This window comes from Eretmochelys imbricata, chromosome 8 (genome assembly GCF_965152235.1).
Source record: "Eretmochelys imbricata isolate rEreImb1 chromosome 8, rEreImb1.hap1, whole genome shotgun sequence".
In the NCBI taxonomy this organism is placed as follows: domain Eukaryota; kingdom Metazoa; phylum Chordata; order Testudines; family Cheloniidae; genus Eretmochelys; species Eretmochelys imbricata.
This window is the reverse complement of record NC_135579.1, coordinates 77,091,189-77,113,600: the sequence shown is the minus strand read 5'-3', so window position 1 is coordinate 77,113,600 and position 22,412 is coordinate 77,091,189. Positions and strand designations below refer to the sequence as shown.

The following is a 22,412-nucleotide window of genomic DNA, read 5'->3' as shown; positions in this document are numbered from 1 at the left end:
GCTCCCTGTGATAGATCTATTTTTGCCACCTGCAAGAACAAAAAATTTGTCTTCTGCTTCAGAGAATTTACCATGCCAGAGTCCCTCCACAATGCTTCTCATCCCTTTTTCTGTTTTAATTCCAGTCACTCTAATACACAAGCTCATAAAACCTCTGTTTCTCCAATCTGCAGGATTTACTGTCAAGGCCAAATTATCCATCCATGTCTCCATCCCTGTACCTGTTTGGAAGTTGGCTGAATGAGCCCACAGAGAGGCTGTCTTGGACTTGTAGAACAATCCCTGACACAAAGAAGGAAACCCTTTACAAGATCAGTCTACTGATGAAAGTGGAAGAGATCTTGTATCTGGCTTCACAACAAGGTCTGGATCCATTGCAAACTTCTGTTCCCAAGATTCTGGATTGCATCCTCCACCTCAGGCTACAGGGCCTCACCATCCGCTCCATTAGAGTCCATTTAGCTGCCGTTTCAGCCGGTCGCCTTCACATTCAGAATTCTATGTTCTTTCATCCCACTGTTTAAAAATTTCTTTAAAAAATGGTTCACACCTGTCATTCCATTAAATAGCCTTTCCCATCCTTGGAACTTAAAATAGTTCTTACGGAACATCCCCACCGCATTTAACCCTTATCCAAATGCTTTCTTTCCGTTAGGGAGAGCTTTAGAATGTTAAACCATTTCTTCCCAGAGATTATCCAAGTGGATCAATCTGTTACTAACTAGCAGATATATACCTTCCTTCAACAGTCACGCTCCCTTTCAACAACAGCCTTGGAAACCTCTTTAGCATACCTATGAAATATTCCTGTATCGGACATCTGCAGGATAGCTACTTACAGCTCAGTAACATACTGTTACTAAATGTTATGCCCTGGATTTGGAGACTAGATCAGATTCCAAATTAGTAGATCAATTCTGCAATCGTTGTTTAGCTAGCTGTAGATAAAGACTCCTTAGACCCTCCTCCTATTAATCTGGGAACTAATAGCTAGTTATCATAAGGAGGGGATTTACATGGATAAAGACTCAGTCTTACTTTACGGTAACTGGTTCTTTGAACTATTTTGTCGGTGTGGCATCCGCAACCTGCACTCCATTCCTGTTCCTTCCGAATCCATCTTTACTGGGTTTCTGAATTAGCAAGGGAACTGAAATTGTGAGGGCTGCTTTGCTCTGTATACCCAAGGTGAATGGGGCATGAGGGTATGCAGGGTACAGGCACAGCCCCAGCGAATACATGTAGAATAAGTAGGATCCACACAAACAAAATATTTTGAACCACACTTGTAATTTAAATAACTATTTTGGTATGTCACTCTCCACTCCTATGCTTTATGGGAACTTATTTTCATCTGATGAAGTGAGCTGTAGCTCACGAAAGCTCATGCTCAAATAAATTCGTTAGTCTCTAAGGTGCCACAAGTACTCCTTTTCTTTCTGCGAATACAGACTAACACGGCTGTTACTCTGAAACCTGTCATTATTTTGATCAGTTATTCTTCATACTTTCATCTCCTCCTCTGCCCATCTATCTATGCCAAGAAAGGAAGTTGCAACTTTTATTTCATGTTTTAAATCCTGCTAAATAAAAATTTAAAAGAAGCAAATCAGAAAGAGAAACTTGCATTAGAGTAACATATGTTCCAAAATACCTAGTATCTATAAACACTGCAGTGTTTCTTTAAGCCTATGAAATGGTTGATCTATTTGTTTTGTTTTTTTTCAGTACGTTTAAATAGGGTAACTACTGAAATTCTAAGTAAATGTATAGGAATTCTTCTTTGTTACTAACTGTAAGAATTAAATGTTACTGCTTAGATCCACTTAGTCTACTAAAACTCTCAATTAAATCTGGAAAAAATACAGATGTTGGCTCCAAGGCAAGGCATGTGTGCATGACAAATCCAGAGGTATTTAAGTCTCTTTCCATTTTAAAAAAAAAAAAAAAAAAAGGGCAGGGTAAAGGTGTCACTAGACTTAAAACAAATCTGTTACTTGTAAAGCATAACTTCAGTGAACTTTTACAATTTTATGGGCTTGTTGATTTGTCGGGGCAGCATGACAGAGAAATATTTAGTAAATGGCTTCTCAAGGTGAGTGTCTAACATATTCTGGATATAAGCCTAGTGTTTTTAGTCATGCAAGCAGCTAACCTCTGGTTATGCTTTTCTTTTCCCTGTAGGGGGATGCCCGAAGTCTTCTAGTCTCGGAAAATGTAAGCATTGGCCAAAAATTGGACTTCTCAGACACAATGGTACAACAGAAGTTGGATGAAATAAAGGACCAAATCAAACGTGAAATAAGGAAGGAACTTAAAATCAAGGAAGGAGCAGAGAACCTGAGAAAGGTCACAACAGATAAAAAAAACTTGGCTTATGTGGACAACATTTTGAAAAAATCAAACAAGAAATTGGAAGAATTGCATCATAAATTACAGGAATTAAATGCGCACATTGTTGTAACAGATCCAGAAGATGTTACAGGTATAATACAATACTAAAAACTATTATTTTTTTCTCATAGCTTAGACATTTTGTACTTTTATTTACATTGATTTATTTTAAATGAAGTCCTCTAATTATAAAGAATTGCTATTGCAACCGGGGTATCAGTAGTTTTTTAAAGAATTACCAACCTACATTTATATTTGCCTCACATAATAATTGGAATAGTTTTAGATTCCTTAAGTAAGTTTTAAACTGTAGTCTTTCAGAGGACTGGTGGTCCGCAGAGCAATTGCTTGTGGTCAGGAGACCACTGGCTAGTCATGTGGTGCTTGCAATTACTTCCAGTTACTAAAGTGCTTAAGATGACTGCCAAAATTATAAAAATAATTTCCTAATATTGCTTTTCCATGTAGTTTCCCCAAGGAATGTTATGTGATTGCAAATGGGTGGGAAAGTGGTACATGAGAGGGGTTTTGTGATTTACATTATGAAAAGGTTTCTGAACCCCTTGCCTTAATAGTTTGAAACTAAAATACTAGTTCTTATTCTGTTCGTTGGCTAACTTACAGTAAAAATGGCTGTTTATCATAATAATTTGAATAAATCTTAGGGATTTTACATATGTGGAAGCTGTCATTAACTGATATTTTAAACTACATTATACTCTAACTTGTATTTTCTGTGAAAGTGCAGGGAGTTGGTATTAATTTTGAAAAATATCAAACTTGGCATTTCAAAATGGAATGTTTTGAAAGTAAACAGTCAAACAAATGCCTTTTTCAGTATTGTGAAATGACTTGGATAAGGACAGTATGGTGATTTGACATTAAAATATTGCTAATATGAGTCTGTATAAATATACACATGCCATTGAGGGTGTCTGTTAAGTAACTGTCAACTCTTGAGAAGTTTGGGCAACAGAATAAAAAGAACATATCAATCTTGTTTTAAAGCAGAGGATCAGTGAGAGTCTTGAAACATACTGGCAGGTGATTTCAGTTTACTCACGATATCTGAGAATATGGCATGCTGCCAAAGTGCTGAGTTACCCTTGTTAGGCTTGCATAGAGTTCAGTGCATTTTATTATTGGTCTTCCTGCAAGATGCACTCTAACCAAAGAAGGCTGGATGAGAACTACTTTGGAATCTGTGAGGCAGAGGGGTTGCTTCAGGGTGGTTATAAGTATGCTTCAGGGCGAAATGGAAATGTGTACATTTTATGTACGTCTTCTACATGTCACATATATTTAAAAACATATGTAATTTCTCTCATGAGTTAAGACGTGCAATAATCAAGTAACAGAGCATTGCAGAGAACTGAAGTGGCTGATGATGAGGTGAAGAAATAGATACCTAGATTGCAGGTGGATTCTTGTTTAAAAATCTGTACAGACATAAATTTGGAGGCTTTTTTAAATAGAATGACTTCAGAAGCGGGTGAGTGGAGATATTTGTCACATCCCACTTTCTCTCTTAAATGAAACACTTTAAGAGGGGTCATGTTTTTGAGATTTCCAGTGCTATTTGTCTACAAGAAGAATCATTATATGTATTACAATAGCATCCAAGATTGGGGTCTCATTTTGCTGGATGCTGTACATAAATCAGTCGCTGCAGGTTTTACTCTGCAATTGGTATTTGAAGGGCGCACTATTGATTTTAAATTTAATTTTTTTAAAAAAATCAAGGTTTTGAAAGAGCCCTTTTAAATAGTATGTTTTGACTTCAAAAAGTCTTTTTTTTTTTTTTTTAGTTTTTCTGCTTCTTTGTTGCTCTTGAACATGACAAATACCTTCCCCATCCCTTATTGAATAGCAACAACACTAAACAAACTGGGACCAGTCCCTTCTGTCTCCATTCCCCTTCTTTTCTCTCTTTGCACTCGCTTGCTAGCTTTTTGGTTTTAGTTTCAGCTTCTCTAGGACCAAGTGGCTTTTAGTTAGTAGTAAACATCTTCCATAGGGCCTGGGAAAGAATATGCATACAGCTCTGCCGCAAGAGGATGTTTACTAGTGTGTGATTTGGGAAGAATTTAGCAAGAATTTTTAATGAATCTGTAAACTCAGGGGTTGTACCGTATGACTGGAGAATTGCTAACATAGTTCCTATTTTTAAGAAAGGATCCGGGTAACTACAGGCCTGTTAATTTGACATCTGTAGTATGCAAGGTCTTGGAAAAAATTTTGAAGGAGAAAGTAGTTAAGGACATTGAGATCAATGGTAATTGGGACAAAATACAACATGGTTTTACAAAAGGTAGATCATGCCAAACCAACCTGATCTCCTTCTTTGAGAAGGTAACAGATTTATTAGACAAAGGAAATGCAGTGGATCTAATTTACCTTGATTTCAGTAAGGCATCTGATACTGTTCCACAGGGGGAATTATTAGCCAAATTGGAAAAGATGGGGATCAATATGAAAATTGAAAGGTTGATAAGGAACTGGTTAAAGGGGAGACTACAGCGGGTCATACTGAAAGGTGAACTGTCAGGCTGGAAGGAGGTTACTAGTGGAGTTCCTCAGAGACTGGTTTTGGGACCAGTCTTATTTAACCTTTTTATTACTGACCTTGGCAGAAAAAGTGGGAATGTGATAATAAAGTTTGCAGATGATACAAAGCTGGGAGGTATTGCGAGTACAGAGAGGGACCGGGATATCCTACAGGAAGATCTGGATGACCTTGTAAACTGGAGTAATAGTAAAAGGATGAAATTTAATAGTGAAAAGTGCAAGGTCGCACATTTAGGGATTAATAACAAGAATTTTTGTTATAAACTGGGGACGCATGACTTGGAAGTAACAGAGGAGGAGAAGGACCTCGGAGTATTGGTTGGTCACAGGATGACTATGAGCCGCCAATGTGATATGGCCATGAAAAAAGCTAATGCGGTCTTGGGATACATAAGGTGAGGTATTTCCAGTAGGGATAAGGAGGTGCTAGTACTGTTATACAAGGCACTGGTGAGACCTCATCTGGAATATTGTGTGCAGTTCTGGTCTCCCATGTCTAAGAAGGATGAATTCAAACTGGAACAGGTACAGAGAAGGGCTGCCAGGATGATCTGAGGAATGGAAAACCGGTCTTATGAAAGGAGACTAAGAGCTTGGCTTGTTTAGCCGAAGCAAAAGAAGGCTGAGGGGGAGATAGGATTTCTCTCTATAAATATATCAGAGGGATAAATACCAGGGAGGGAGAGGAATTATTTAAGATCCGTACCAATGTGGACACAAGAACAAATGGATATAAACTGGCCATCAGGAAGCTTAGACTTGAAATTAGATGAAGGTTTCTAACCATCAGAGGAGTGAAGTTCTGGAATAGCCTTCTAAGGGGAGCAGTGGAGGCAAAAGACATATCTGGCTTCAAGACTAAGTTTGATAAGTTTATGGAGTATGATGAGAGAGCTTAATTTTCGCAATTAATTGATCTTTGACTGTTAGCGATTAATATGCCCAATGGCCTATGATGGGACACTGGATAGGGTGGGATCTGAGTTACTACAGAGAATTCTTTCCTGGGTGTCTGGCTGGTGAGTCTGACTCACATGCTCAGGGTTTAGCTGATCACCATATTTGGGATCGGGAAGAAATTTTCCTCCAGGGAAGATTGGCAGAGGCCCTGCGGGTTTTTCGCCTTCCTCTGCAGCGTGGGGCACGGGTCACTTGCTGGAGGATTCTCTACCTTGAAGTCTTTAAACCATGATTTGAGGACTTCAGTAGCTCAGACATAGGTCAGGGGTTTGTTACAGGAGTGGATGGGTGAGATTCTGTGGCCTGCGTCGTGCAGGAGGTCAGACTAGAAGATCAGAATGGTCCCTTCTGACCTTAAAGTCTGAGTCTATGAAGTGCAACTGACCATCAACAAAACAGTGTAGCTCATGAGCTGGGTCAGAAGAACCAGGGCAAAGAGTCTGACTCTTCCTTTGATCCCTTCCTGAGAAGGCCAGAGTTATCCAGCAGAGGCTTCCCCATACCTCTTGCTAACAAGTGGCAGTTCCAAAACTATTTGGGCCCTCTTTGTCTTCCATACTGGAGCTTTAAAGTAAAAGACAAAGGAGATGACTCTTCTTTTTTTCCAGCATGAGCCCAGGGAGACTGTGTCCTCGGGTTGCTGCTCTGAAGGTTCTTGCCACAACTACCAACCACAAGATTAATAGGTGTCTGCTTTTACTTGGTGTTAATCTCGCTATTTACTCAGTGCTATTTCTGAATTTTTTTTCTTATTTAATTGCTGTTTTTAAGTCCATACAGAGCTTTTACAGTCTTGATCTTAGTGATTATTTCAATATTGTCCTATCAAAGTATGTCATTTTTATATTTTGACAATTACAAATATAGAGTAAATTCCTTGTATCTAGGGGTATGTCTGCATATTTAAGTCTCCTCGAGGAGACGGGGGGAAGGAAATGTTTCTTATGAATTCAATGTATATATCTTCTTGTTCTTAGCTCTAGTTCATATCAGTTATTCCTGTGGAAGCCTTAAATTCTTTAACAACATATTTTACAACCTTTCTGAAGACTAGAAACCTTAAGAATCTTTTGTTAGTGTTTAAGTTGATCATTGAGGAAGAACTTAGAACTAACTTTTATTTATTTTTATAAAATAACTTCTTATTTTATTTTTCTTGTATGCCATTTGCCCTTGTAATTTAAATTAATTTTCTCTGAGCTCCTTCCACATTAATACAGCTGTTAATTCACAGGAAAAACCTCCTGCTATCAGTAAATTTCCTTTCTGAAGACTGAGAATCTGATGTGCAGATACAACCTCTTTTGATAATGGATGCACATGGACTAGGTGGTATGCTGGGTTAATGTTAAATTCCTGGCTTTGGTCATAAATTTGTGTTAGTGAGCATCTGTCCATCGCAAAATCAAACTGGTAATCTTTGTTTGAAAGTGTAGCGAAGCGATGAATTACCGGCACAGCGCCTCCTGCTTGTTGTCTTGGGAATTAGCTCTCCAACACACAGAGCGCCTCCTACTGGCCGGTGTCTCGCCTGCCGCTGGCCCCCATATCCCTCCCGGACCCTGGTGCCTCTTACCCTGGGGTTCTGCCCTCTGTAGTACCCCCGCTCTGGGTCTCCCCTCCCAGGAGAACCGCAAACCCTCTCACCCACCTTGCCTCAGTGGCTACTGCCAGTCTTCATCTAATCCCCGCTCACTGGGGCAAACTGCAGTCTGTCATGGCAACTCATCACTGACAGGGTGGTTGGACCAGCTGCCTCTGCCTAACCTCGGGCTGCACCTCTGCAACCCCAGTGCCTGTAGCCTGGGGATTTGCCAGGCTGGAGTGCCCTAGCTCCTCCTGCCTTTCCCCAGCACTGCTCTACTCCAGTACGCTGAGCTCCCAGGCTGGAGAGAGACTGACCCAGCTCCTCCCTGAGCCCTCATAATGAGGCTGGACGTGGCCCCAGCTGTGGCTGCTTCCCAATCAGCCTAGCCTTTTTTCTAGGAGTGGGGTAACTGCCCTGCTACACAAAGGCTCAGATGTATGAACTTTAATATCTATTGAGAGGTAGCTAGACACTGAAGATCACCACCTTTTTATATTCAGAGGGCTGACTCACTCTCTGTCCTGGATCAAAGGTGTTCTCTTTGCAGTTTTCAAGGAATGCCGATTGTCCAGTTTCTCATCTGGCCTCTTTAAAGGTGCTCACTACCAATCCCAAAATTAATAATCTTTGAGGGTGCTGGGAATCTTTACATCAGATAGCATCTGCTATTCTTAGTACATTTCAGACTGCAGGGTTATATGGAAACTTATTCTTGGCACAGAAGCTTAGGAGCCACTGTGAGTTCTGCAATAACCATTTGCTAGATGGTGGGGACATCCCACCTTGCACATGGTTGGTAGGGAACTCCCAGTAGTTGCTTAGTTATAGATTAAACTACAGGTTACAACTTTTTTCTGCCCAGCGTTCATGCATTTGGGGGACAGTTGTCCCTTGCCTTTCAGAATATGGGGAGAAGACACCCTAAGATTTGGTGACATGATCTCAAACTGGCCTTGTGAGAGAAGACTTAACAGTTGTGAAAATAGCATTCGCTATGGTCACCATGATCTCTTTGTGGATCTTCAGTCATGTTTGTGGGTCAGTAAAGTCAAACTCTCCTTTACTTGCTGGATTCAGGGCTCTAGACATAACTTCCATAGTCCTACTTAAGGATAAAAGAACTGGGTTTTTGCAGGTCAGATTTAGGGTATGTTGATTAAGTGATGTATGGATGACTGCACAGTATCTAAATGCAGTGTGATTCATTAGATAGCGCTGGGACTGGAACTCTGGAGACCCTGGGTTCTTTCTCTGTCTCTGATTTGCTGTGGTAATTTGGGAAAGTCATTTACCTCTCCTTGCATGTTTTCTTATCTATAAAATGGCTGTAAAGATAATCTTTGTAAAGCTCGTCAGGATTTACAGAAGGAAGATGCTATGCAAATGTTATATGGACTCTTATTATGGCACAGTATCTAGCTGTAGCCAGTACTACTATTTATTAGGGCTGTCAAGTGATTAAAAAAGTTATCGCACTGTTAGACAATAATGGAATACCATTTATTTAAATATTTGGATATTTTCTACATTTTCAAATATATTGATTTCAATTACAACACAGGATACAAAGTGTACAGTGCTCATTTTATATTTATTTTTTATTACAACCTAGTAAAGCACTTAGTGCAATCTCCTTACTATGAAAGTTGAACTTACAAATGTAGGATTATGTACAAAAAATAACTGCATTCAAAAATAAAACAATGTAAAACTTTAGAACTTACAAGTCCACTCAGTCCTACTTCAGCCAGTCGCTCAGACAAATAAGTTTGGTTACAATTTGCAGGAGATAATGCTGCCCATGTCTTTGTTTACAATGTCACCTGAAAGTGAGAACAGGCTTTCGCATGGCACTGTTGTAGCCAGCATAGCAAGATATTTATGTGCCAGATGTGCTAAAGATTCATATGTCCCTTCATGCTTCAACCACCATTCCAGAAGACACGTGTGTGTCCATGCTGATGACAGCGTCTGCTCGATAACTATCAAAAGCAGAGCAGACTGATGCATATTTATTTTCATCATCTGAGTCAGATGCCACCAGCAGAAGGTTGATGTTCTTTGATGGTTTGGGTTCTGTATTTTCCACATCAGTGTGTTGCTCTTTTAAGACATCTGAAAGGATTCTCCACACCTCGTCCATCTCAGATTTTGGAAGGCACTTCAGATTCTTAAACCTTGGGTTGAGTGCTGTGTCTATCCTTAGAAATCTCACATTGGTACCTTCTTTGCATTCTGTCAAATCTGTTCTGAAAGTGTTCTTGAAATGAACATGTGCTGGGTAATCATCAGAGAAAAACATCCAAAATATTTAATAAATTTCAATTGGTATTCTATTGTTTATCAGTACGATTGATTTTTTTAATCGCAGTTCATTTTTTGAGTTAATCGCATGAGTTAACTGCGATTAATCGACAGCCCTACTTTTTATGAACATCAGATTCATAGTTTATTTTTTTTACACACACAAATACTTGAGGCCATAACTGTTAAACTAAATTGCTAATAAATCTAATTTCAGAAATGTATATGAATTATAAAAGGTCTTTTGTTGGTGCTTTGGCTAGAGGTCTACGTCTTAATGCCATCAGAAATTATTTTCAGCAGCCACTTCAAGAGGAGGATTAGATGAGGAATTGGCATTAAACCTCCCTCATTAAGCACAGATTGCTCAAAAAGCTGTAGTATTGAATCTACCATTAGGTTCAGCATATTTTCTCTGATAATTCAAAGGTAATAGCTTTTGCCACAACATAAAATAGTTTTTTTTTCCTGTTATAGAATTGCTGGTGTATCTAGCCTTGTTTTAGAAGTAAGGCTTGTATCTAGATCTCTCATCATCTTTCAGAATGTTGCATTACTCAAAGTGAGAGGCAGAGTTTTAGGAAAGTTAAATCAATGTGGTGGTGTTTAACCCAGAAAAAAGCATTAGACTGTACTGGATATGTGTTAAGTTATGCTTCATTGACAAACAAGATAATGGATGCTTGGTGGCCATTACTACTGTAAATCTGAAGGATTAATTCTAATCCAAAATATGGGCGTGTTTGTTTTGTTATTGCCTTGTGCACGTATGTAGAAGTGTTTTTCAAGTTATCTTAATGCTCTCCCATATGTCTTACGACTACAATTTACATAGAACAGTAAATCAAGTAGCACAATGCTGAACTATTTGACTTGTAACATGTGAACAGTTTATTCATATAATACTTATAGTATGCAGACTCCTATTTAAAGTAGTACCTCCCATGGGGTACCTAGTTATTCTTGTTGCAGAACACTTTTGGGGGAGAAAATGAGGCATCTGATTGCCTCTTTCCTTACCTCATCACACTTTTTCCTGGGCCTTATTTAATCTCTTCTCCTATAAATCTATTCTTCTGTTACATGCTTACAGTTACACAGCATAGAACTAACAGGCAGGAGGTAGATTTAACCAAAAGGGCAGGGAATGGGAAAGGTGAAGAAAGAGAGCCATGATGAAGAGGGGAGACAATGTGGAGAACACAATTAGAAAGGCTAATGCTGCCTGAAAAATGAGCTGTTGGTAATAAAAACGCAGCAATGTGCATCTCAGGAGCTTCTGTTGGTCATGACACTGAAAGAGCTAAATACAATTAAATAATTTAAAATAAGATTAAAGTTAACTAGTTACCAAGGGTGCTTGCTTCTAATTGAATAGCTTAGCAGCATGCAGTAGTACCATCTGGGACACCAAATTCAGAAAGCAACCTGGGTTCCCAGATCTCATGCTGAGCTTGTTGAAAAGATAATGCTCTTAGCATCCAAGGCAAGAATCCCAGACAGTTTCAGAAGGAGATGAGCTCAATTATTCCACTAATGACTGCAATTTGGGTGGCAGTGTTTGTCAAAGTGAGGATTTAGAGGCAAAAACCATGTTTGCTAATAAGTACTGTACAAATCAAGCTGAAGAGACTTTACAAAAAAAAGTCCAAAGAATAAAAAATAAAGGTCACAGTCATATATTATAAACAAAAACATTTCAAACTGAAAGTGACCATGATTCAAATTTAACCCAGTCTTATTTAAAAATGTGAGAAATGGGTCATCAATGAGTTAAAATATTTCCTTTAACTTGTTTTGTGAATTTGGTGAATTAGTGCTCTCTCTCAAAAGCAAAAGACTGAAACTGTTTTTAAAAAAATGTAGTGTAAGCAACTGATGTACATTAGCATTCAACTCTGCCAATACCCAGTAGTTTTAAACAAAAACACTTGTATTTTCTACTCTGAGCAAAAATATTGTGCTAGTTATGGGAACCAGATAGACATCCACTAAAATCTGTATTGAAAGCCAAACTACTTCACTCATTACATAAACTGTAACTTCACCTAGGCATCAATAGGTGAAAGGCTGTTAATCCACAGTACAGTAAAGCTCTCCACATCTGCAATAAGATTACGGGCTTCATTAGTATAAAAATTAAAGGATGAAATATACAAATTAAATACTACATTTTCATTATTGTGCAAGCGAATGTGGCTAAATAATTAGAGAACCTTTTATTCACACATACCTCTTCCACCTGAAAAATACCTTCTTTTGTACCAGTTAAGCAAAGTACTTAGGATCATGTTTAATTTTAAGTATTTGCTTAAATCCAATTGACTTAAATGACCTGGATGAATTTATTACGCTTGTTTTTTGTTATGGTAGTGCCTACCTGGCCTTAATTGAGACTGGAGCTACACTGTGCTAGGTCCTATATAAATATAGAATGAGAGACAGCTCCTGCCCCAAAGTACTTACAACCTGAACAGACAATACAGAGAGAAGGGACATTAAAGGCTTTGCTGGTAGTGCTGCTTATAGTTAAGGTTGCCTAACACTTTCAACTATAAGATCTTGTTTTCAGTTGCTTAAAATTTAAACCATTCACATGAAATTTTCTATGCCAGATGCCTGCTTCAGGGTTCTCCGCCCTTTTTTTTATTTGGAGGTGGGGAGGGGAAGACTTTCAGCAAAATATGGTTCTCTTGTTTTCTAAAACAAGATAAGCAAAAATACATTGTTTTGCTCTTGTTAAATTCCAACAGCCATTTCCTTGAGAATATCTAATACCTCCATGCTTGGGAGCAGGGACTCAGAATTTACAAATGCATTTGCTTTGGTGTTAGGGATGTGCCTTTTGCCTTCTCCTGTGAAAGCCAAATTTGAGTTGGTTAAGCAGTCAGTCTCTGAAAAATTATAGTTTACACATACACAGTAAAAGTCTGTTGGAGGATGGCAGTATGTATAGGACCATGCAGTCCTAGGGGTGCTGCTGCACCCCCTGGCTTGAAGTGGTTTCTATCATGTATAGGGTTTACAGTTTTCAGAGTAGCAGCTGTGTTAGTCTGTATCAGCAAAAAGAAAAGGAGTGTTTGTGGCACCTTAGAGACTAACAAATTTATTTGAGCATAAGCTTTCGTGAGCTACAGCTCACTTCATCGGCTGCATCAGGTTAACAGTTTGGTTCAGTGGCTCTCAGCACCCCCACTATACAAATTGTTCCAGCACCCCTGGCAGTATGTTCTTGGAGGATTGTCTTCACTGAGCATGCTCCATCCCCACAGAGCAACTGAATGTGCTCTATCCTGCAGGGGCTAAGCAGAAATTTTCCTGCTTTTGTTCCTTTAGGGCAGTGGTTTTCAAACCATGGGTTGCGACCCAGAACTGGGTTACGGAATGGAAGGGACTGGGTCACAGCGGCTCTGGTCAGTCCCGTCGGTGGTGCTGCCCGGCTAAGGCAGGCTAGTTCTTACCTGTTCCAGCACCACACTGTGCCCCAGAAGTGGCCAGCAGAAGGTCTGGCTCCTGGGGGTGGAGCAGGGGCATGGGCTCTGTGTGCTGCTCCTACCCCGAGTACTGGCTCTGCACTCTCGTTGGCTGGTTCCCGGACAATGGGGGCGAGGGCAGTGCCTACAGGCAAGAGCCACCTAGGAGCCATACCTGCTCCTGGCCACTTCTGGGGCGCAGCAGGATCCGCGGTGCCAGGACAGACAGCCTGCCTCTGCACCCCCGCTGTGCCGCTGACTGGGAGCTGCCTGAGGTAAGTGCGTGCCCCAACCTCCTGCCCCAGCCCTGAGCCCCTCCCACACCCCAAACCCTTCATCCCCAGCTCCATTGGGTCACGGACATCAACAATTTTCTTCAGCTGGGTTGCCAGAAAAAAAGTTTGAAAACCAGTGCTCTAGGGGGCCAATGTGATGTCAGGCGGGGGCGCTCAGTGACCCTCCGCTAGCACTCAGGCAGCAAGGAGAAGGAGGAGGAAGCAACCTGACTTGAGTGCAAAGGAGTCAGGGAAGGATTAGGCAGGGGACAATAGGAGCTAGGTAGGATAGAGGAATATGAGTTGGGAAAGAGGAGAGTGAATGGGAAAATAGGAGCACAAGTGCAGAAGTCTATAACCATTAGAGAACTCTCCCCTCCAAAACCTGGTAATGAATGCAAGATTCTAGAGTCTCAACATTCTTTGCTGTCCAGTATAAAGCTGTGAAAATCACTAGCAAAATGGATTTTTTCTCCCTTTAGTAGTTGATCCACATGGAAGATAACAGCCTACTATTGCTGTTTGCTACAAGTTACTCGGTAAGCTCAAATAGAGTGTTGTGGAGCTAAAGGTCCCAACCCTGCTGATGACCCATATAAGGGTCACTTTGGTTCTACCTGATGGAGGAATCGTGTTGTTAAAGACTATTATAATGTGCACGAGGTGAGTGAATTACAGTTGCACAAGTAACCTTAATTCTGATATTTCTTAACTTTTGAGTGTTTTAACTCTGGAATCTTAATATGCTTTTCATGTAGGGGAAGAGTTCTATAATTTCCTGAGTATGTGTGTTTTAAAAAGCAACTGTAAAAGCAAACTTAATCGTGTCCAACTACAGTGACTCCACTTGGGTCATCAGAAGGGTTGGGGACTCTATCACTTGAGCTAATTAAGTAACTGGTAATTGTAAAAAATATGCAAGTAGATGGTGTGATGGCTTGCACAGGTTATGATAATTATGTTATTGGTTTTGTTTGAGTGGGGAAACTGGTAGGTGAGGATTAGCTGAATGGAATGACCAAAAAAAGGGAGAGGGAACATGGAGGCATGTGGGATAGGTTTATCTTAAACCTGTTTGTGTCATCTTAAACTAAGCCGAAATAAGACTATTTAAACAGAAATTGTTTCCAACAAGCCTCTGGAACTGGTTTAACAAAGATAGTTTAAAGAAACTTAAATTATACCAATGCAACTCTCCATTTAGGCTGGGGCTAAGACCCAGAAGACAGGATGTACTGGGAAACCCGGAAGGAATAACTTCGGTGGTTTTAAAAATGTTATGACATTATTTTTATTAACCTGAGCTTTTGGGCAGTAAGGATGAAGTGAAACTTTAGGAGGCACCTGAATGAGGAAAGTGTGGTGCAGAAGACAATTCAGAAAATTGCTGCATCAAAAGCAGTTCGTATGGTAAATCTGAGAGCAGCCTTGACAGAGATTGACGTCTGTAGGAGAAAAATTATACGGCAGACTTGAAAGCAAATGCATTATATCTCCAGAACTACTGTATATTCTACTTACCAGAAAGTTCTGCAGAAGTAATGTGAAATAGCACATGCTAAAAAAATAACTGGCATTTGAAATTGGGAAGTTGCTAATGTAGTGCCTCTTTCTCTCTCTCTCTCTCTCTCTCTCTGTGTATATATATATAAAAACGAGAAGTTCTTAGGAAGTTGATCAGTGAGTCTCATTTTAGTTCCAAGGAAAGTAATTGAAAATTTACATAAGAATAGAATATCACAACACTCACTTCTAAGTATAACCTTCTAGGGACAAACCAGGATGACTTCTCTAATATAGTGCCTCTCTCTAAATTATTTTCTGCTTAAAAGAAATAAAATAGATGATGTGGTGGGCGTAATTTACTTGGTTTTTCAGAAAGGTTTGGATAGGGGCCCTATTAGCCACAGGTGAAAAAACAAAATCTTACTGGGGATTAAAACTGGTTAAGCAATAGGAAATAATCAAGTGAACACTGATTCTTAGAATGGAGAGAGATTAATAGTTTGTACTCCAGGAGATGGAATTTGGATAAGTGATTAATGTACTTATCTAAAGGAGGTAGTAGTTGACAAGTAATGGAACTTGTTGATGACAGTATAACTTGGTTGATAAAAGCTGCAACAAATGCTGTTAAAAAAGGAATAGGGATCTCTAATAGAACTGGACTCACCCGGCAGCACCTCCTGCTGGTTGTCCTTGGGAATTAGCTCGTCAGCCTCTGGAGCGCCATCTGGTGATCCGCCTTACCACCGGCCCCAGTCCCTCCCAAGATCCAGTACCTCCTCCCACTGGGGTGCTGCCCCCAGCAGTAAACCCCAGGCAGTAAAATCCCTGAGGGTCTCCCCTCCCTGGGGAATCCCCCACCCACTACCTCCACCTCGCCTCAGTCTTGGCCACAGCCAGTCATTGCTTATTCCCCCTCCCCAGGGCTGACTGCAGCGTATCAGCCACTCATCACAGGTGAGGGGGTTTGGACCTGCTGCCTCTGCCTATCTATGGGCTGCCCCCTTGCAACCCCAGTACCTAATAGGCCCTAATCTAGGCCTCGCAGCCTGGGGGTTTTCAGGCCAGAGCTCCCCTGCTCCCAAGGCCTTTCCCCCTCAGCCCTGCTCCAATATAGGTATTACCTAAGTCCCTGCAGCCAGGCCCTTCCCTCTCTAAATGCAGAGAGAGACTCTGGCTAAGCTTCTGCCTAGCAGCCCCTTTATAGGCCCAGCTGCGGCCTGATTGAGGCTTGGCCCAGCTGTGGTCATTTCCCCAATCAGCCTAGCTTTTCTTGGCCTCAGCCCTGGGGCTCTCTCCTAGGGCTGGCTTTTAAGCCCCACAGGACAAGAGCGGGTAACCACCCTGCTACAGGATCTAAAAAAATAACATTCCCAAGCAAGAATATATCATTCTCTTTTCCCAAGTTATACTTTTTCAGTAATCTGGCTGCTCAGTTAATTACCCAGATACCTGTGATTCCATTAGTTCCCCTGAATCGGCAATCACTCAGCACAGTATATACGTACTGTTAGGAAGAGTTCATGTTACCAGTTCCTTCATCTTGCTGTAAACTGCATCTGGCATGTCTCTAATGATTGAAATAATGTTAGATATAATGTATTTAATATATCTGTTCGTAGACCTTACCAATCACTATTGAATATGGTCATCCAGGAACTTTTCTTCTTTTTCTAGTTTAAGTTGGGTTGGAGGGTTTGGGAAGGCTTAATGGTAAACTACACTTTGCCCTTAAACTTCAGACATCTTAGAAAAGACAAATTCTCCATGGGGACAGATAAACAAAGCTAGGTACCTTTTACCAACTCAGTCAATGATTCATGTGTATTAGCCCATGCGCAGCAATCACTGGGCTTTCACCGGGTTTTTCACATTAAAGCATATTTGCAATATTGTCTCAAAATATCTCTGCACAATTTTAATATTTAAATACAAAGCTTTCTCTTTATTAAACATTATATTTGAAGTATATTAGAAAAGCTTTATTGGCTTGTTATGAAAATTACATCTTGTATTTAATTCACAGAGTGTCCCAGAACACCAGATACTCCAAACAGTGACCCTCGTTTTTCTACGAACAACAGATTGATGGTCTTAAAAAAGCAATTGGATATAGAACTGAAAGTAAAGCAAGGAGCAGAGAATATGATACAAATGTATTCAAATGGCTCTTCAAAGGTAAGGCTTTGGAATACTTAAAGAACACTGAAATAACCAAAAATATAAAAATCATGTAGTTTGAACATATGAACAGTGTGCTATTTTTTATTTCAAGAAACTACATAGTAATGTAGAACTTAAACAATTAATGTTATACTCTTCACCTCTAGAAGTGTGGTTTCATCCTACCGAAGGTGCTCATTAAGAGGTGGTTTAGTTTTCATCAGTTCTATCCCATGGGTTTCAACCTACATAATGAATCGAGTTTATGAAATCTAGCACCTGTTAATCTTTGATTATGCATGATTCACTCTAAAAAGCAGGGCATGCTGTGTAGTGCTTTACATGGTGTGACATATTGTGATGCTTATTCTGGGTATTATGGCTTTTATGAAGGGAAATCATGCCTCACCAATCTATTAGAATACTTTGAGGGAGTCAGCAAGTGTGTGGACATGCGTAATCCAGTGGATAGAGTGTACTTGGACTTTTACAAAGCCTTTGACAAGCTCCCTCATCAAAGGCTCATAAGCAAAGTACGCAGTCATGGGATAAGAGGGAAGATTCTTCATGGGTCAGTAACTGATTAAAAGATAGAAAATAAAGGGTAGGAATAAATGGTCAGCTTTCGCAATGGAGAGAGGTAAATAGCAGGGTTCCCTAAGGATCTGTACTGGAACCTGTTCTGTTTAACATATTTATAAATTAAATGGAAAAGGAGGTGAAGGGTGAGGTGGCAAAATTTGCAGATGATACAAAATTATTCAGGAGAGTTAAATCCAAAACTGACTGTGAAGAGTTACAAAGGAATCTCACAAAACTGCGTGACTGGGCAACAAAATGGTACATGAAATTGTGTGATGATAAAGTAATGCACATTTGGAAAACATAATCCCAACTATACATATAAAATGATGGGGCTCTAAATTAGCTGTTACCGCTCAAGAAGAGATCTTGGAGTCACTGTGGATAGGTCTCCGAAAACATCCGCTCAATGTGCAGCAGCAATCAAAAAAACTACCAATGTTGGGAACTATTCGGGATGGGATAGATAACGAAACAGAAAATATCAAAATGCCACTGTATAACTCCATGGTACACCTACACCTTGAATACTGCATGCAGTTCTGGTTACCCCATCTCAAAAAAAGCCATACATCTCTACCCCGATATAACGCGATCCCATATAACACAAATTCGGACATAACGCGGTAAAGCAAAAATGGTTTTCTGTCTCGTCTACAACATACAGTACTTTTATTCTGTTTAATCCCAGTTCATACATTTAATGATTAGCGCGTACATATTCAGTATGTATGTTTTTACAAGCCTGCCTTGGATCGAAAGTCGAAACACAAAGCCGAGCGCATTTACAACATTTTTAAACTTTCACTCCGTTCTTCTTTTCATAAAAACCAGTCTTGTCTGCAAGTCTTAATTAAAGTTATAACGTTGACAGTTTAAATCCGTTGATAGTTTAAAACTATTGAAAGTTTAAATTCCGTTTTGCGGACAACAAAATCATGTGCGAGGTGGTAGCTAATTTTCAACAGCCGTTATAATAAAAACGGCCTTTGTATTTATAACCAGGCCTAATTTATCAGAAAGGAGAGTTCAGTCTAACTTCGTTGTTGACTAACCTGCTGCTGCCTTGCCAGTTTAAAGTTGTTACAAACCATCCATGGTTGGCGCCTCGGCTCTTAAAATGTGGCTTATGTCTAATTACATACATGCACATTTGTACACACAACGTACTGTATGTATCAAAGTGGTGGAACGAATGTGCAACAATGAGAAGGCAGGAGTAAACGTATGTTGCCTGCTGATGGTCCCATTAGGCGTTCTCATCTCACCCGCCTATTTTAATCTCATTTCTAGATTGTGTACAGTATCGACTAAGCTTAAGTTGTCTCACTAGTTGTATTTTGGAAACATTGTAACTCTGCGCTGACATTTTCTAAACAATTTTAAAAAATTGTTAGCATTAATATTAAAATACCATTGACATAATGGCAAGTTGTTCACAGCCATGGAAATGAAAGGCATGGACAGTCAAAGAAAAACTGGAAGCTTTGGACAGACTGAAATCAGGAATGAGCCAAGTGAAGGTCTCAAAAGAACTAGGAGTGGGAGAAACAACATTAAGATGAGGAAAAGTTACGATCAGTGCTAGTTGAACTGGATGAACGTGAAGGTCTGGAAAGGAAACGCCTCAAAACTGCCCAGGATAACCAACTAGATAGAGCAGTATTTATGTGGTTTACCCAAGAACGCTCTGATGGCACGCCAATTTCCGGTGACATAAGGAAACAAGTGGAGAAATTGAAGAAGGATCTCTATTTTAGATGCTTGGGTGAGGACGCTTTTGCACATCAAGGTAATGAATTTAAAGCTAGCAGTGGATGGCTTAATCGTTTTAAAAAACGTCATGGCATTCGGCAAGTCACAATTTCAGGAGAGACGTGCTCTGCAGATATAAAAGCTTGCAACGAATACCCGCTAAAGTTACAAGAGATCATCGTCGAGTGTGGCTATGCTCCGGAGCAAATCTATAACGCTGATGAAACCGGCTTATGTTACCGTATGCTGCTGGATAGAACACTTGCTTCTAGGACTGAAGAACAAAAGGCCGAAGGTTTTAAGGTGATAAGAGAGTGACAATACTTTTCTGCGTGAGTAAAACCGGTTCACATAAACTTAAACCTCTGTGCATAGGAAAATCCAGGTTACCTTGGTCTTTCCACCATAAGAACATGGATTCGCTCTCATTCATTTATCGCCATTCAAAAAAGCCTGGATGACATTGGATATTTTCGAGGAATGGTTTAATAAATGTTTTGCACCAGCTCTCTGGAGTCACCTACGCAGACAAAACCTGGATCCAAAGGCATTGCTCCTACTTGACAACTGTCCCGCCCACCCCCCAGTAGAGACCTTAACTAACAAAGACGGGAAGATAAAGGTGAGCTACCTTCCTAAGAACGCAACATCCAAAATACAGCCCCTTGATCAAGGCATTATAGCCACATTTTAAATGAACCATCATAAAGTCTTAGTAAAGAAAATTGTTGAGGACAACAGTAGCATAACAGATGTAATCAAGAAATTGAATTTGCTGGATGTATTTAACTTAGGGGAGAGAGCCTGGCTAGGAATCACTCAGTCAACGATAGAGAAATGTTGGCATCATGGTTTCAAAAGTGCTTTTGTCACTGAAAGTGATGACAACCAAGATGAGGAAGAAGATGAGAACAACTTTGAAGGTTTTACGGAAGAAGAGGCCATGAAGGCAGAACAAGTCTACAAGGAACTTATGGCTCAAAGTGGGATAGTTAATCAAGAGTGGATGGAGGTGGGTGCTATGTGTCCAACCTATGAACGACTTACAGATGTAGATATAATTCATAATGTTGCCCCTCAACAAAAAACTCTCATCTCCAAAATGTTTTCAAACTATTTAATAGTTAACGGTTCATATTACTGAACAATATATGTATAACATAGTTGGCTAAGTGACAAAGTGGCCGATGCTCCTATTTGCTAAAATACCAAAATCCTTTTTTACAGTAATTTGTCAGGATGTGTAATTAAAAGCTTTTTCTGATATTTTATGTGAATTTTGCATTTTCCTAAGCATTACTGCAGACCAAATGATTAATGTATGATGAAATGTAGCTCACATGGTTGCATTTAGCAGTGTTTAGTACCTGTGTAGTTAATAAGTTTTAATAAGTGTAGTTTTAAGTAAGCTTATAAAATAATTGTTGTAATTAAAGAAAGGAGATACAATTTAACCATTGTAGAACAGATTTATTTACTGCATACACCATGTTAGTTCTAACAAAATGATTTGCTGACTATTAATAACGGAAATGCTCGAGGCCAAAGCGAGTTCAATATACCGCGGTTTCACCTATAACACGGAAAGATTTTTTTGGCTCCTGAGGACCATGTTATATTGGGGTAAAGGTGTATTAGAATTGGAAAAGTACAGAGAAGGGCAACAAAAATGATTAGTGGTATGGAACAGCTTCCATATGAGGAGAGATTAAAAAGACTGGGATTGTTCAGCCTAGAGGGATTTGATAGATATCTATTAAATCATGAACCTTATCAAGAAAGTGAATAGGAAAGTATTATTTACCCCTTCACATAACACACAAACCAGGGGTCACCCAGTGAAATTAATAGGCAGCAAGTTTGAAACAAACAAAAGGAAGTACTTCTTCACATAATGCACAGTCTACCTGTGGAACTCATTGCAAGTGGAAGTTGTGAAGGCCAGAAGTATAACTGGGTTCAAAAAAGAATTTGATAAGTTAATGGAGGATTAGGCTATCTGGCTATTAGCGAAGATGGTCAGAGATGTAACCCCATGCTCTGGTGGGTCTCTAAACCTCTGACTTCAAGAAGCTGGGCCTAGACACTCAGGGATGATTCGTTTGAAATTGCCATGTTCTTTCCCTCTGAAGCATCTGGCACTGGCTTCTGTCAGAAGATTGGATACTGAGCTATATGGATCATTGGTCTGACACAGTATGGCTGCTCTTACGTACGTAAGAGTGGTGCATCTTTTTAATCCATTGGGCTAAAGGATGATTTGAGCAAGATTTCTGAGCTCTAGTGTTCATGCCAGTCAAGCAGAATGTGTCTTTGCAAAATATGTCTATGAAAGGCATACATCAGTTTTAGCCAACAGTAACAGATTCTTGTAGAAAGACAAACTTTCAGTCTTTTCCTCCCATTTTATAGGGAAGCTATCAGGATTTTATGAATCTACTATTAATCTTTCTAAATATAAAGTGTACTAGTTCTTTTTAAAGGGTAATTGCTCTAATTACTCTTATGTGGAGGAACACTTGGAAGAAAGCTAAAGAGAAAACTTAAGGATTTTTTTTTTGTAGATGTCTTGATATTCTATATAGTAAAGTTACAATCTAACTTTCTGACATTAACAAATGTTACAAAAGAGCTAAATAAATTATAGATCTGAAAATATATATATATATAACACATACACATAGTAGAATCAAAAGATGTTAAAGGAAAAATTTATGGAGGAATACTAAATAGGTTCTCTTTAATTTTGTGGCTCACATATCATTATTTTTATGATGTACATTGTTCTAGATGAGTCATCTAATCAAGGCTTTTTTAAACCAAACATGGAAATATTTATTTATT

The 22,412-nt window shown here is 39.6% G+C and overlaps 1 protein-coding gene across 5 annotated transcripts in view; it reads left to right on the top strand.

Annotated features, from left to right (window-relative positions):
* PKN2 (protein kinase N2) overlaps positions 1 to 22,412 on the top strand; it is a 139,280-nt gene that overhangs the window by 49,944 nt on the left and 66,924 nt on the right. For all 5 annotated transcript variants that reach the window (XR_013346846.1, XM_077823996.1, XM_077823997.1 and 2 more), the window contains 2 exons: positions 2,185 to 2,485; positions 17,095 to 17,246. Coding sequence is in view for 4 of the 5 variants with exons in the window: in XM_077823996.1 (XP_077680122.1) it covers positions 2,185 to 2,485; positions 17,095 to 17,246 (453 nt within the window). In the remaining variant the exon portion in view is untranslated. The remainder of the gene's footprint in view (positions 1 to 2,184; positions 2,486 to 17,094; positions 17,247 to 22,412) is intronic.